The sequence below is a fragment of the Neoarius graeffei genome, chromosome 1 (genome assembly GCF_027579695.1).
Source record: "Neoarius graeffei isolate fNeoGra1 chromosome 1, fNeoGra1.pri, whole genome shotgun sequence".
In the NCBI taxonomy this organism is placed as follows: Eukaryota; Metazoa; Chordata; class Actinopteri; order Siluriformes; family Ariidae; genus Neoarius; species Neoarius graeffei.
In genome coordinates, this window is record NC_083569.1 from 81,230,442 (window position 1) to 81,244,817 (window position 14,376).

At 39.3% G+C, this 14,376-nt stretch overlaps 1 protein-coding gene across 3 annotated transcripts in view; it reads left to right on the plus strand.

The window, feature by feature from the left end:
• svep1 (sushi, von Willebrand factor type A, EGF and pentraxin domain containing 1) overlaps window positions 1–14,376 on the plus strand; it is a 283,771-nt gene that overhangs the window by 171,351 nt on the left and 98,044 nt on the right. For all 3 annotated transcript variants that reach the window (XM_060937264.1, XM_060937110.1, XM_060937184.1), the window contains 6 exons: window positions 1,368–1,464; window positions 3,777–3,890; window positions 4,184–4,297; window positions 4,734–4,935; window positions 9,783–9,940; window positions 11,217–11,418. In XM_060937264.1, the coding sequence (XP_060793247.1) occupies window positions 1,368–1,464; window positions 3,777–3,890; window positions 4,184–4,297; window positions 4,734–4,935; window positions 9,783–9,940; window positions 11,217–11,418 (887 nt within the window). The remainder of the gene's footprint in view (window positions 1–1,367; window positions 1,465–3,776; window positions 3,891–4,183; window positions 4,298–4,733; window positions 4,936–9,782; window positions 9,941–11,216; window positions 11,419–14,376) is intronic.

A 14,376-nucleotide genomic window follows, 5' to 3' on the forward strand; every position in this document is an offset into this window, starting at 1 on the left:
GTGCAAAAGTCTTAGGCACGCTATTTTTTTTTTTCAGACAAACTTTGGGATAGATTTCTATTTTATGACATCTACATTATCGAGTTAGTACAAAAACATTTTAGAGTCCAAACATTAGTTCATTTTCCAGCATAAAAATAAATGTTACAGAAAAAAAAAAGTTTGTATCTGAGCGGCATATTACAAAAGAGAGCACTTTTCAGATTAAAAAAGAAAACATAACAAGACTGTCAATGAGGGCGTAGCTCACTCTCTAAAGTGGGCCACCTTGCACAATAAATGTTGCAAGCTATATACACTATATAGAAGCTATATACACCCTAGGAACACCGACCTATTTGCGAGAAAGAATCCAAAACGGTGAGGAATTGACCGAGAAGAAGCGATTTTTGTTGAACTGCTCATTAAGGCTTAATTAGTCCATAACTTCATTAATAATTCTAATTAAGCAAATCTAGGTAGAAGTTATATGCGCCCTAGGTACCCCTACCTTCATGCCAGAAAGAATAAAAATCAGTGAAGAACAGAGAGAAGAAGCGATTTTCGTGAAATGTGGACAACGACGGATGGATGACAGATGGTTTAAGCTCAATGCCTCTCAGCTAGATGAGCTAATGAAGGCTGCTGGGTTTTGCTGCAAAATGAAGAAGCGAGTGTGACACTCAAAGTGTCCAGAAGAACTGTGGCTGGTTCTGCAAGATGCTCAGTAAAACCTACAGCTCATTTCCCTATAAAACTGCACTCATTGTACCTGAGCCTTTTTTTTTTTTAAAAGCAAAGGGTCATCTCATCTCATCTCATCTCATCTCATTATCTCTAGCTACTTTATCCTGTTCTACAGGGTCGCAGGCAAGCTGGAGCCTATCCCAGCTGACTACGGGCGAAAGGCGGGGTACACCCTGGACAAGTCGCCAGGTCATCACAGGGCTGACACATAGACACAGACAACCATTCACACTCACATTCACACCTACGCTCAATTTAGAGTCACCAGTTAACCTAACCTGCATGTCTTTGGACTGTGGGGGAAACCGGAGCACCCGGAGGAAACTCAGGCGGACACGGGGAGAACATGCAAACTCCACACAGAAAGGCCCTCGCCGGCTACGAGGCTCGAACCCGGACCTTCTTGCTGTGAGGCGACAGCGCTAACCACTACACCACCGTGCCGCCCCAATGAGGCAAAGGGTCGTCTCACACAAAATATTGACTTTTTCATTTGATATTTTTTAATGTTGAAACATTTCATTTCATTATTTTTATGCCGTTTTTGATTGACACCATTTCTTTACATGTGCCTAAGGACTTTGACACGGTACTATAGATAGAGAAATGAACAATCTGACCTGCTCTACTTTGTGTTTTAGATGTTCCATGAGTGCTTCCTCAACCCATGTCAGAACAAGGGCACCTGTGAGGAGGTGGGAGTGGGTTATGTGTGCACATGTCTCCCAGGGTTCACAGGTAAGACACACGTTATGCTACAAACGTTCATTTTGTTATGTTTATTGTAATACAAAATACTGTATAAAACAAAAGCTGTATTTCAAGCTTTTACTACTACAGATACTAACTGTTCACTAGTTGTCTGGGTATCATCAACAGAGTGTTTTGTACAATTGGAGAAGCAAAGTGAGGTGAAACTTTGTGAAAGTCATAACTGAATGTTACCTTTTAATGCTTAATGGCTATAAATAGACACATCAGTTTTCTGCTGTGATATTTCGTTTTGTAGTGATGCTTCACGTTACTGCTTTTTGCCGATCACCTCGGATTCCTTTTGAACTCGAAGTAGAGAATAAATACGCACTCCAACCATCTTTAAACATTCTGTTTTCACTGCTGATTTTTGAACAATGTCGTTGGCTCACTAGTGAAACCAGAGAGAGGAAATGACATTTGAAAAATTTATGAAAGTCTGAGAACGTTTCTTTTTTGTGATTCGGCTAAATAATGTACATAAATGCATGTTATTGGCTGCAACAGAGGATCTGCTACAGAAGCTGTAATTAAAAACTGGAGTTTGGTAAACTATAGAGTGATTTTCAAAAGTTAATTGATGAATAATTTAAATATTACTGTAAGACAGGCATCTAGACTTAATGATTTCAAATTGTTTCTAAAATTAACTTAATTTTATTCATATATATATATATATATATATATATATATATATATATATATATATATATATATATATATATATATATTACATTTTATATTATTTTCGAAATATTTTGCTCTTAGTTTGTATAATTTTTCATTCATATTATTTGTTACATTACTGATATTTAGCAGACACTCTTATCCAGAGCAACATACAACATACCCATACTATACTTTGGAACCTTTTGGTTCCAAAGCTGCTTCTCTAACCATAAGGCCATGGCTTCCCCTTGGCTTGTTTATTAGACAGATATTATATATGTGCAGGACCGCTCTGAAAAACACTATGGTGATGAGAGCCTCCTGTATAAACAATGTTAGTAAATAAATAAAATTCTGTTATAGTATTTTTCACATTTTCAGCTCGATCCCGTTTAATACTTTGCTGGTTCCATATCCAGACTGTGCTCTGTCAGTTGATAACCCCTGATTGAGGGGATGTGATACGGTTAAAGTTAGACGGCCTTTCGATTTCATAAAATCTGTGAAATTTAGTTCCTTCTGAAATTTGGTCATTGTGATACATGTTTATTTCTGTAATAGCTCAAAAAATTATATATATTACAGGCCATTCTGTGGCTGGGAAGTTATTTAATTTGAGGGGATTCCCGAGCAAATAATGTGCATGAAATCACTCGCTTCACACAGTCAAGCAGACAGAGGAAGTCCATGCACAGGTTTACCTTTGACCGTGCACTGACAGTTCCATCATTCTGTTGCTAAACGAACAGCTGATCACACCGAGGTGCTCGCTGACCGCCGATATTTATTAGTTTGGTCCTGCGTTTCCTTTCCTTCACAACATAATGTCTTTTCTTCTCGCTTTCTGTTACTGTAGTCGGTCTTTCACGTTTCATTCCCATACTCACATCCGCCATTGTTCTCTCCTGTTTCAAATTTGTATCCCACAATGCCTTGCGTGACCAGGGAAAGCCCACCACATGATGCATGACGTAGTCTCTTGTATTGGGTTATGGTGAAGCAGGAAAAAATAGCAGGCAATTTAGAGCCATGAGGCCCTTAATTCATTAATTCGTCTATTTTTAAAAGATAATTAAATTGGAAGTCTGTGATTCGAATTCAGTATCTTTTGGTCCACTAAACAAAAATAATTGGGTGTCAGGGAAAATTATTTTTAGGACCTAAATTTGAAAAAGCTGAAAGGCAGTGGACCTTTTAAGATTTATTCAGGGTACATATTTGGATTTTAAAGGCCACTGACACACCTTTGATGATACATTTATGTTGTTTGTACTCCAGGATACAAAAATGTACAGTAGCTTTTTTTTTTTCCTGAAAGTGTATATGCAGATTAATGCTTACTGTATTCAGTTCACTATAGGAACAGTAGGACAATTTCTATCTTGTGTGTTAAATTATGGCAGTATACACGCAGTTGCAGTGTTAATCTTTTGGACTAATATTTCCACAACACGTATATATGAGAGTGTAAATGTAATCCATTGACTATAAGGCTTATACCATGTAAAGTTTGGGCTCACTGCATAGACAGATTACCTGAAAATGAGCACTTTTGCATATTGCAGGGTTTATTTTATTTGTTTTAATTGTGTGTACATATTCAGTAATCATGTTCTTTACTTACTCAGGAGCGAAATGTGAGAGTGACATTAACGAGTGCGACTCTGCTCCGTGTCAGAACGGTGGTGTGTGCAGAGACAGAGTGGGAGGCTTCCAGTGCCAGTGCAAGTCTGGCTTTGTGGGTAAGAACCTCACTGCCAACACAGATTTACTGGAGTAAATAGCCACAGAGTGTTGCAGCTTGGCCAGTTTCATTTGCTTAACAACTCTGAACTGGCACAGCGTTCTGAGAAGTCTCAAAGGGTAATGCGACTAGTGAGTGTGGATTTATTGGCCCTGTAGGACACATGCTTTGTCTTACAGCTCTTTTCCATGTAGTCGTTGACCTCTTTCCTCAGACCTGGACATGATTAAACACATGGCTAGCCTGGGTTTGAAGAATGTTTTTGTTCGTTGTGTGTGTGTGTGTGGGTAGGATCACTGTGTGAAGTTGACGTAAATGAATGCAGCTCTTCTCCGTGTCTGAACGAGGGAGTGTGTGTGGATGAGGTGAATCGGTTCAGGTGCAGCTGCGCAGATGGATTCACAGGTGAAAAGCTCAACTTCAGCACATGGAATTAAGATTGTGACACTTTTCAGACAACAGGAAATCATAAGATTAAAATATCCGATCTGCAATTATTTGAAACATTGACTCTCCAAAACATACTCAGTGGAATGTATTATATAAATACCAAACTTCCTCAATATTCTGAACAGAAATTGTTTTTAGCTTATTTTGGTTCAGATTTTCAAGGAAATTTTGGATTTTTGTTTTTGTCTACTCTGAGTTTTCCCAGAGGATTGACTGTAATGACATGGTTGTCTTACCATTGAATTATGAATCTCATATTTTCATTATCATAGTCTTTAACATCTTAAGACAGAAATTATTTGTGCCATTTTATCCCTGCAGTCCTAGTACACCGAATATGACAACTTCATTCTGTGAATTATGTATGAACATCCTAATGTTCTACATGTAGGAGCTCGTTGTGAGCTGGAGATAGATGAGTGCGAGTCCAGGCCTTGCCAAAATGGAGGAGTGTGTAAGGACCTGGCAGCTGGATATTCCTGTTCATGTAGTCAGGGTTTCACTGGAGAGAGCTGTGAAGTGAATATTGATGAGTGTTACACCGCCCCCTGTCTGAATGGAGGAACATGTGTGGATGCTGTCAATGACTTCAGGTAAATGACAAAATGGCGCCGTTAATCATATCATTGTTTAGTTTTGACTTTTGTAATATGACAGATTGATGGACATTTCCTTTATCAAGATGTTAGATCAAACAAAAGATTTCCTTTTTGTAAAGGTGGGTTGCATCTGTGACCCACTGCGAGTTGGCCTAGTGGTTAGCGTGTCTGCCTCTCGATCGGGAGATTGCGAGTTCTACGCGCGGTTGGGTCATACCAAAGACCATCATAAAAATGGTACCTACTGCCATCTGGCAAGGTATGCTGCAATACAGATGTGAGTGGGGAGTCAAACTCTCGTGGTTACCAGAGGACCAGCCCCCCACTCTAAGCCTAGCTAGGTAATAGGCGAGAGGCCGAGGGCTACAGAAACAGAGATCGGCGCTGCCTAACATGCCATATGGTGCGGGAAGGACTTTAGTTGCATCCGACGTCACATCCACCTCATTAGACATGCAAGACATGAAGTGGTGGTCAGCTGAACTCACTGTTCACAAAGCGATACTATCGCTGGGGCACCTTACTAGTCATTAAAATACCCTATGCTTGTGTTGTTTTGGGCTGCTCGAATCAAACAAACCGTGAAACTGATAAAAATTTCTTCCGGGTTACTGTGAAGTGATAAAAATGGTGAAAGAGCAAAGGATTTTACCAAAGTCTTGAACCTTTCTCTGTGATCGAAGGGAGCCAAGTCAAAATCACTCGAGTTTGCAGTGATCACTTTGTAAAAGGTTTGAAAATTCCTCTGATTTTTCATTTGGATTCACAAATGACTTTTCTCACCATTTTCTGTTATTTCGCATTTATATTGGGAAGCCATGGCCAAATGGTTAGAGAAGCAGATTTGGGACCAAAAGGTCGCCAGTTTGATTCCCTGACTCAGCAGGAATGGCTGAAGTGCCCTTGAGCAAGGCATCTAACCCCTAACTGCTCCCCAGGCTGCTCTGGGTATGTTGTACGTCATTCTGGATAAAAGCATCTGCTAAACGCCTGTAATGTAATTTCATGATGTTTTGAATATGCGTAATCCACAGGTCTTTAAAGGGGTTTCTGTGGATCTTTGTGAATGATTTATCTAGAAGAGAACAGCAAGGAGGATTGAGAATCGAGCAGCTGCTTGATACTAAAACTTGTAGCATCCTAGCAACCATCGCGAGGACGCATACAAAAAGCCCAAAATGCCTACTTACCCGGTCATAAAAGATACAGGATTTATCTTGTAGTGTCCTGATCCCCAGATCTTTAACTCAGCCACATATGAAACATTGTTCTCCTCCATGCTCTTCCAGGTTTTCGTCTGTGTGTCCGTGTAGAACGATGTCTGCAGCACCAGGTAGTTTGAGATGTCAGGGAACTCAACAGATGGATAATTTTCCAACTCATATGAAAAATCCTTCTTTAATAACGTGTAAGGATCTAATCCCATCACAAAGACCAACCTTCTGAAGGCATCTTGACTGTGCGTTGACCTCTAAACTGCGAGAATAGTTGGAGATGATTCCACTAGCTCTTTACAGAATGACAGCCAAATTGATTTGCCTGACCACCACTTCATTCACCGGAAGTAAACTCGCAAGCAAAACTGAATACAACCTTTTGATTTTTTGATCATTTTTATATAAAAGTTAAAAAAATGACATTGATGGCCCTGGTATCAGGTCACAATATAGAACAGTGCAAAGTACCAAATGTAACATGTAAAATTATTCAAATGTCCTATGATGATATTGCATTATACCATATTTCTCTTAACTGTCTCTATATAATGCCTTGTTATATCCAGACTGATTTTGCTCTTTTTAGTTTTAGGTTATTTTATTAGTGCATTTCATAAATGCTGATCTGATGCTGATAAATGCAACAACAAAGATCTCATGAAAAATGCACACAGGCTATGTCAGAGTGCAGGCACTTACGGATGCAGGCGCAGGGGAGAGCGGGTGTGTCTCAAACAGGTGTCCAGATTGAAATCGCCAGGCATTAAACAAAGTCAGGGTCAGGAGGGGGTCGGTCAATCAGCAAACAGGATATCAAAGGGCAAGCGAGTTATAAAGTCGTTATATAAATGTTAGCAAGAGTCAAGATAAGGCTTGGTATGATCAGGTTCAGAGACACAGAACAATACTTCGCATAGAGGTGAGTGTTTGCTAGGTTTAAGTAGTGTCCTAATTAGTCTCTGATACGGAGCAGGTGTGCTTCTAGAATTCTGGAGAGGCGGGGCGCTGTGCTCTTTGGGAATTGTAGTTCGGAGCAGCCATGTTTGAATGCCGCTCCGAACCTAGATTTTCCACGCTGTTACTGACAGGCTACAACTGACATTTCCAGCTTCAGTGATTCTTTAGGCTACGTTCTTAACAATTAAAATCAATCAGTACAATAAAAATACAAAATAATAAATCTGTGAATCATATTACACTATTTAAGGGCATACTACATTTTAAAAGGGACTACTGTAGATGAACTGGTGAAAATATTCTGCTGAAATAGGTGATTCTGAAACTGAGTGGAAGCTCATGTCATTCAATAGCGATCTCTTTATAGCTCAATAACCATCATCTCTTACAAATATACAGTGGCTATAAAAAGTATACACACCCTGTTAAAATGATAGGTTTTTTATGATGTAAAAAAATGAGACCACGATAAATAATTTCAAAACTTTTCCCACCGGGCGGCACGGTGGTGTAGTGGTTAGCGCTGTCGCCTCACAGCAAGAAGGTCCTGGGTTCGAGCCCCGTGGCTGGCGAGGGCCTTTCTGTGCGGAGTTTGCATGTTCTCCCCGTGTCCGCGTGGGTTTCCTCCGGGTGCTCCGGTTTCCCCCACAGTCCAAAGACATGCAGGTTAGGTTAACTGGTGACTCTAAATTGACCGTAGGTGTGAATGTGAGTGTGAATGGTTGTCTGTGTCTATGTGTCAGCCCTGTGATGACCTGGCGACTTGTCCAGGGTGTACCCCGCCTTTCGCCCGTAGTCAGCTGGGATAGGCTCCAGCTTGCCTGCGACCCTGTAGAACAGGATAAAGCGGCTACAGATAATGAGATGAGATGAGACTTTTCCCACCTTTAATGTGACCTATAACCTGTACAGTTCAATTGAAAAACAAACAAATTTGTTAGGGGGGGAAAACATAAAAAATAAAAACCATACAAAAAGCTGGTTTCATAAGTGTGCACACCCTTAAACTAATACTTTGTTGAAACACCTTTTGATTAATTACAGCATTCAGTCTTTTTGGGTTCACACCTGCCATCAACTAAAATGACTCTGATTAACCCCAAATAAAGTTCAGACATTTACTCAGTTGCATCCTCCAGCAAAAGCCAGGGTTCACAGAGAGCTTACAAAGCAGCAAAGGGATCTCATTGTTGAAAGGTGTCAGTCAGGAGAAGGGTACAAAAACATTTCCATGGCATTAGATATACCATGGAGCACAGTGAAGACAGTCATCAAAAAGTGGAGAAAATATGGGATAACAGTGACATTACCGAGAACTGGACATCCCTCCAAAACTGATGAAAAGACGAGACGAAAACTGGTCAGGGAGGCTGCCAAGAGGCCTATAGCAACACTGAAGGAGCTGCAGGAATTTCTGGCAAGTACTGGTTGTGTACTACATGTGACGACAATCTCCCGTATTCTCCATGTCTGGACTGTGAGGTAGGGTCAGAGAAAAACAGCCAGGCCTGGCTAAATTTTGCAAAAAAAAAAACTTACATCAACTCTCCCAAAAGCATGTGGGAAAATGTGTTATGATCTGATGAAACCAAGGTTGAACATTTTGGCCACAATTCCAAAAAGTACATTTGGAGCAAAAACAACACTGAGCATCACCAAAAGAACACCATACCCACAGTGAAACATGGTGGTGGTGGCAGCATGTTTTGGGGTTGTTTTTCTTTAGCTGGAACAGGGGCTTTAGTCAAGGTGGAGGGAATTATGAACAGTTCTAAATACCAGTCAATTTGGGCCCAAAACCTTCAGGTGTCTGCTCGAAAGCTGAAGATGAAGAGGAATTTCATCTTTCAGCATGACAATGACTCCAAAAAAGTTTTGGAACGGCCCAGCCAGAGCCCAGACCTAAATCCAATTGAAAATCTGTGGGGTGACCTGAAGAGGGCTGTGCACAAAAGACGCCCTCGCAATCTGACAGATTTGGAGCGCTTTTGCAAGGAAGAATGGGCAAATATTGCCAAATCTAGATGTGGCAGGCTGATAGACTCCGACCCAAAAAGACTGAATGCTGTAATTAAATCAAAAGGTGCTTCAACAAAGTATTAGTTTAAGGGTATGTACATGAATGCAACCAGCTTATTGTACTTTTTTATTTTTTTATATTTTTCCCCCTAACAGATTTGTTTGTTTTTCAATTGAATTGTACAGGTTATAGGTCACATTAAAGGTGGGAAAAGTGTTGAAATTATTTATTGTGGTCTCATTTTTACATCAGAAAAACCGATCATTTTAACGGGGTGTGTGCACTTTTTATAGCCACTGTATATCAAAAAATACCATTGAGACACTGGCCTCAGGATACAGTACAGAATAGAGTAAAGTAACAAATTTAGCTGAAACCAGTCAAAATGATCTGAATTTGCTGCAGTGCTACTGCTCTGTAATATTGTTGCTCTTCACTGCTGTTCTCTCTTTATTTGATTTTTGTAACTGTATAGCATTATATTATATATAATATTGGGTTAAGATCAGCCAACCATCACAGAAATATGGGGATAGACACCATGTATACCTTGCCTGATGTAAAAGATAACGAATTTGATATTTTTTGATCTACTATGTACAGTATATATCAGCCGCAAACCCATTCTCCATCGTGTTCTTGCTCAGGTGTGATTGTGTGAGTGGGTTCAGTGGGAAACTGTGCCAGGTTGATGAGGACGAGTGCGAGTCTAACCCATGTTTGAACGGTGCCACTTGCAAGGATGAAGTGGGGAGCTACACCTGCCGATGCCCTCCTGGGTTCAACGGAACCAGGTGTGAGACAGGTATAAACACCATGGCTGAGAAACAGATACAGAAAGACAGGAAGAAATCAAAAAGGATGACTCTATGGTTTTTCAGAACAGTAGGAAGTATTTGCAGGCTGTCAATCAAACAACCGGTACATGTAGTAAACAGGGAGCAATCATAGGTGAATGTGAATGTTTTGTGATTTGCTTAAACAAAATGTTTCCACTCACAGTGGAAGATTTACTCAGCTCATGTATTAATCATATAAACCACTCAACATCACACAGCCTCCGTGTAGCAGAGTCAGCCCATGAGGTAACGTATGGTACAATCACACTTTCTTGAACAAGCGCTCTGTAAACATTGCTCTCCCTCCACTCTTCTGGGAAGGCTTTACACTAGATTTTGGAATGTTGCTGTGGGGGGTTGTGACCATTCATCCACAAGAGTAGGGGCAGGTGTCCATACTTTTGGCCATATAGTGTACAATTAACAGTTATTTCACAAAATCAAGTCGTACATGAGCTATAAGCTATGTATGATGAGATTGAGTGGAATAACTGTTTTATTCTAGCCACATTCACTGGATTTTGAGAAACTGCATTTTTATTTTTATTTTTTGCAAATTTGATCAATAAAAACTTTATACGAAACATCCAACAAAATCATTTCTGCTTAGAATGTAAACAAACCGGTGAAATGACAGGAGCAATTTGTGAAAAATGCAATAATAATTCTTGAAAATAAAAAAAGATATGTTCTTACCACCAAATACTTTAATTCCATATTTGTTGCTTTTTTTTTTTGGAGGTTTTCTTCTTCTTTGGGTTTTATTTGGTGGTTGGCAAACCAACTTAAAGGTGCATTACTGCCACCAACTGGGCTGGAGTGTGGAACAGGAGATATTGGGGGGGACTATATTCTTTTAGCTATTTCTGTTTCTTTTAAATACTCTAACAATTTTTGGGGTTTTGTTTTCGAGTAGAGTTTTTATTTCATCCTCGGTTGGTTCAGCAACATGCTCTGCCATTTTGTTTTTCTCTAGTCACGGTATATGAGCTGATAGCCTAGTAGTAGAGTAGCCAATCAGAGCGTGCGATTTGCTCATATCCAGTGAATGTGGATAGAATAATGCCTAGTAAGTCCATTTCAGTTCCAGGTTGGAACACTGCAAAATGTGGTTTGTAGTTGATCAGATAGTGTTGATGAAAAATGGACACACTTACAGTACCTCTTCACACAAGAGGTGTTTCTCTGATGTTTGCTATTCTACAATATTTTTCTCTTGTTTTTTTTTTTTCCTATTTCCAGAAATGTCTTCCTCCTTCAACCTGGAGTTTGAAGTGTCTGGTATTCATGCTTATGTGATGATGGATGGGTTGATGCCAGCACTCACTCAGATCACCTGCACATTCTGGATGAGATCATCAGACACTGTCAACTACGGAACTCCTATCTCGTATGCTGTGGATGGGGGCAGTGACAACTCCTTTCTCCTCATAGATTACAATGGGTGAGGAGTCTTTTTTTTTTAAACTTCATTATATGGATCTAACCTTGGTGTTGGAAACAGGATACCTTTGGCACCTTAGAAAGGCATTTTAAAATAATAATAAGTATATATTTTTACAAACCCCGTTTCCAGAAAAGTTGGGATATTTTCCAAAATGCAATAAAAACAAAAATCTGTGATTTGTTAATTTAAGTGATCCTTTATTTAACTGACAAAAGTATAAAGAAAAGATTTTCAATAGTTTTACTGACCAACTTAATAGTATTTTGTGAATATAAACGAAGTTAGAATTTGATACCTGCCACACACAAAAAAAAGTTGGGACAGAGGCAAAATAAGACTGAAAAGTTTATAGGATATTCAAGTAACCATTTTGGAAGATTCCACAATAAGCAGGTTAACTGAGGGTATCATGATTGGGTATAAAAGGAGCAGCACCAAAGGCTCTGTCTTTGCAAGCAAGGATGGGTTGTGGCTCACTCCTTTGTGCCAAAATTCATGAGACAATTGTGAGTCAGTTCAAAAAGAACGTTTCTCAATGCATGATTTTAGATCTTTCAAAATCTACAGTACATAATATTGTGAAAAGATTCAAGGAATTCAGAGACATCTCAGTGCGTAAAGGGCAAGGTCAGAACCCACTGCTGAAGGTATGTGACCTTTGAGCCCTCAGGTGGCACTGCCTGATAGACCGTCATGCTAATGTGACAAATATAGCCACATGGGATCAGGAATACTTCGGAAAACCATTGTTACTTAACACAGTCCACCTCTGCATCCAGAAATGCAACCTGAAACTGTATTATGCAAAGAAGAAGCCTGTCATCAATTCTATGCAGAAACGCCACTGATTTCTCTGGGCCTGAACTCATCTCAGATGGACCGAAAGACAGTGGAAACATGTGCTGTGATCAGATGAGTCCACATTTCAGCTTGTTTTAGAGAAAACTGCATAAAAAAATCCTAACCTTAACCATGCCAATGGTGAACACAACCATCCAGTTTATCAGAGAAATGTGCAAAAGTAAACATCTGTGATGGTATGGGGTGCATCAGTGCCTATGGCAGGTGTGTGAAGGTACCATTTACGTGGAGGCATATATTGGGATTTTAGAGAAACATATGTTGCCATCAAGATGTCCCTTCCTGTGAAGTCCATGCTTATTTGAGCAGGACAATGCCAGGTCTCATTCTGCACAGGCTACAACAGTATGGCTTTGCAGACACAGATTGCGTGTGCTTGACTGGCCTACCGCCAGTCCAGATCTGTCTTCTATTGAGAATGTGTGGTGCATCATGAAGAGGAGAATCAGACAACGGCGAACACAGACTGTTGAGCAGCTGCAGTCTTATGTCAAGTAAGAATGGACAAAAATTCCAATTGCAAAACTGCAAGAGTTAGTAACCTCAGTTCCCATATGATTACAAAGTGTTATTAAAAGGAAAGGTGATGTAATACAATGGTAATAATGCCTCTGTCCCAACTGTTTTTGAGTGTGTTACAGGCATCAAATTCTAACTTTGTTTACGGTACATTTACAAAATACAATTAAGTTGGCCAGTAAAACTATTGAAAATATTTTGTCAGTTAAATTAAGATTCTTGTGAATTAACAAATCAGATTTTTGTTTTTATTGCATTTTGGAAAATATCCTAACCTTTCTGGAAATGGGGTTGTTTTATTATATATATATATATATATATATATATATATATATATATATATATATATATATATATATATATATATTAGTGCTGTCAAAAATGTCGCGTTATTAACGCGTTAACTTGACTCAATTTTAACAGCGATAATTTTTTTATCGCGAGATTAACGCTCTGTGGCATGATGTAGGTTTTTCATAAGCTTTTGAAACTGCCAGGAACTTGGAACAGAGATTTTGGTTAGAAAACCGATAGCAGCTAGCCATGCCCCACACAGCCAGAGTCCTCTGCCCCCCCCAGAACCAGCGCGGGCAGGGCGCGCTAGTAGAGATGGGATTTATGGCTCTTTGATGGGATCTGCATCTTTGTGATCCGTTCTTTGAAAAGAGCCGTTCAAAAGACTGGCTCATTTGGCTCTTTTTAAATATTTATTCAGTTTTAAGAAGACAGCGTCTAAAGAAGCCAGATCCCTCTGAACTGTAAACTCAATGCTATCCCAGAAATCCTTCCTGTAATATGCAAATTTGGCCGCCTCTGATTGGACAGCGCGATGCATCAACAGGCAGAAAGTGTAAAAGTACAAAATGTGTTAAGTGAGCTGAAACAGTAAAGATCAGATTCAATGCAATATTTATCAACGAACAACTTAAACTTAATATAATAGTGTACTTTATATTATAATCAAGCATGTCAAGCCTACCGTCACTGTGTAACCTATCTCTCTTTAGTTGTAGACTAACTCAAACAGTAGATCATTTCACTCATGGTTCTCTTGCTAGCCCCGCGCCGGTGCTCGGCTTAGGTTTCACTTTGCAGTGGCTGTGTCAAGACGTGTTATGCTTTGCAATAAAAAAAAAATATTGGTGCAAAGCAAGCCCATTCACTTTTTTATGCTGATAAGAGAATTACAATGTTTTTTTATGTGACAAAAATGTGCGATTAAATTGCGATTAATCGCGAGTTAACTATGACAGTCGCGACATTAATCGCGATTAAATATTTTAATCGCTTGACAGCACTAATATATATATATATATATATATATATATATATATATATATATATATATATATATATACACACACACACACACCTGTGTGTGTGTGTGTGTGTGTGTGTGTGTATATATACAGTGCTCAGCGTAAATGAGTACAGCTCCTTTGAAAAGTAACATTTTAAACAATATCTCAATGAACACAAACAATTTCCAAATTGTTGACAAGACAAAGTTTAATATAACATCAGTTTACATTAGATTAGATTAGATTAGATTAGATTAGATAAAACTTTATTGAT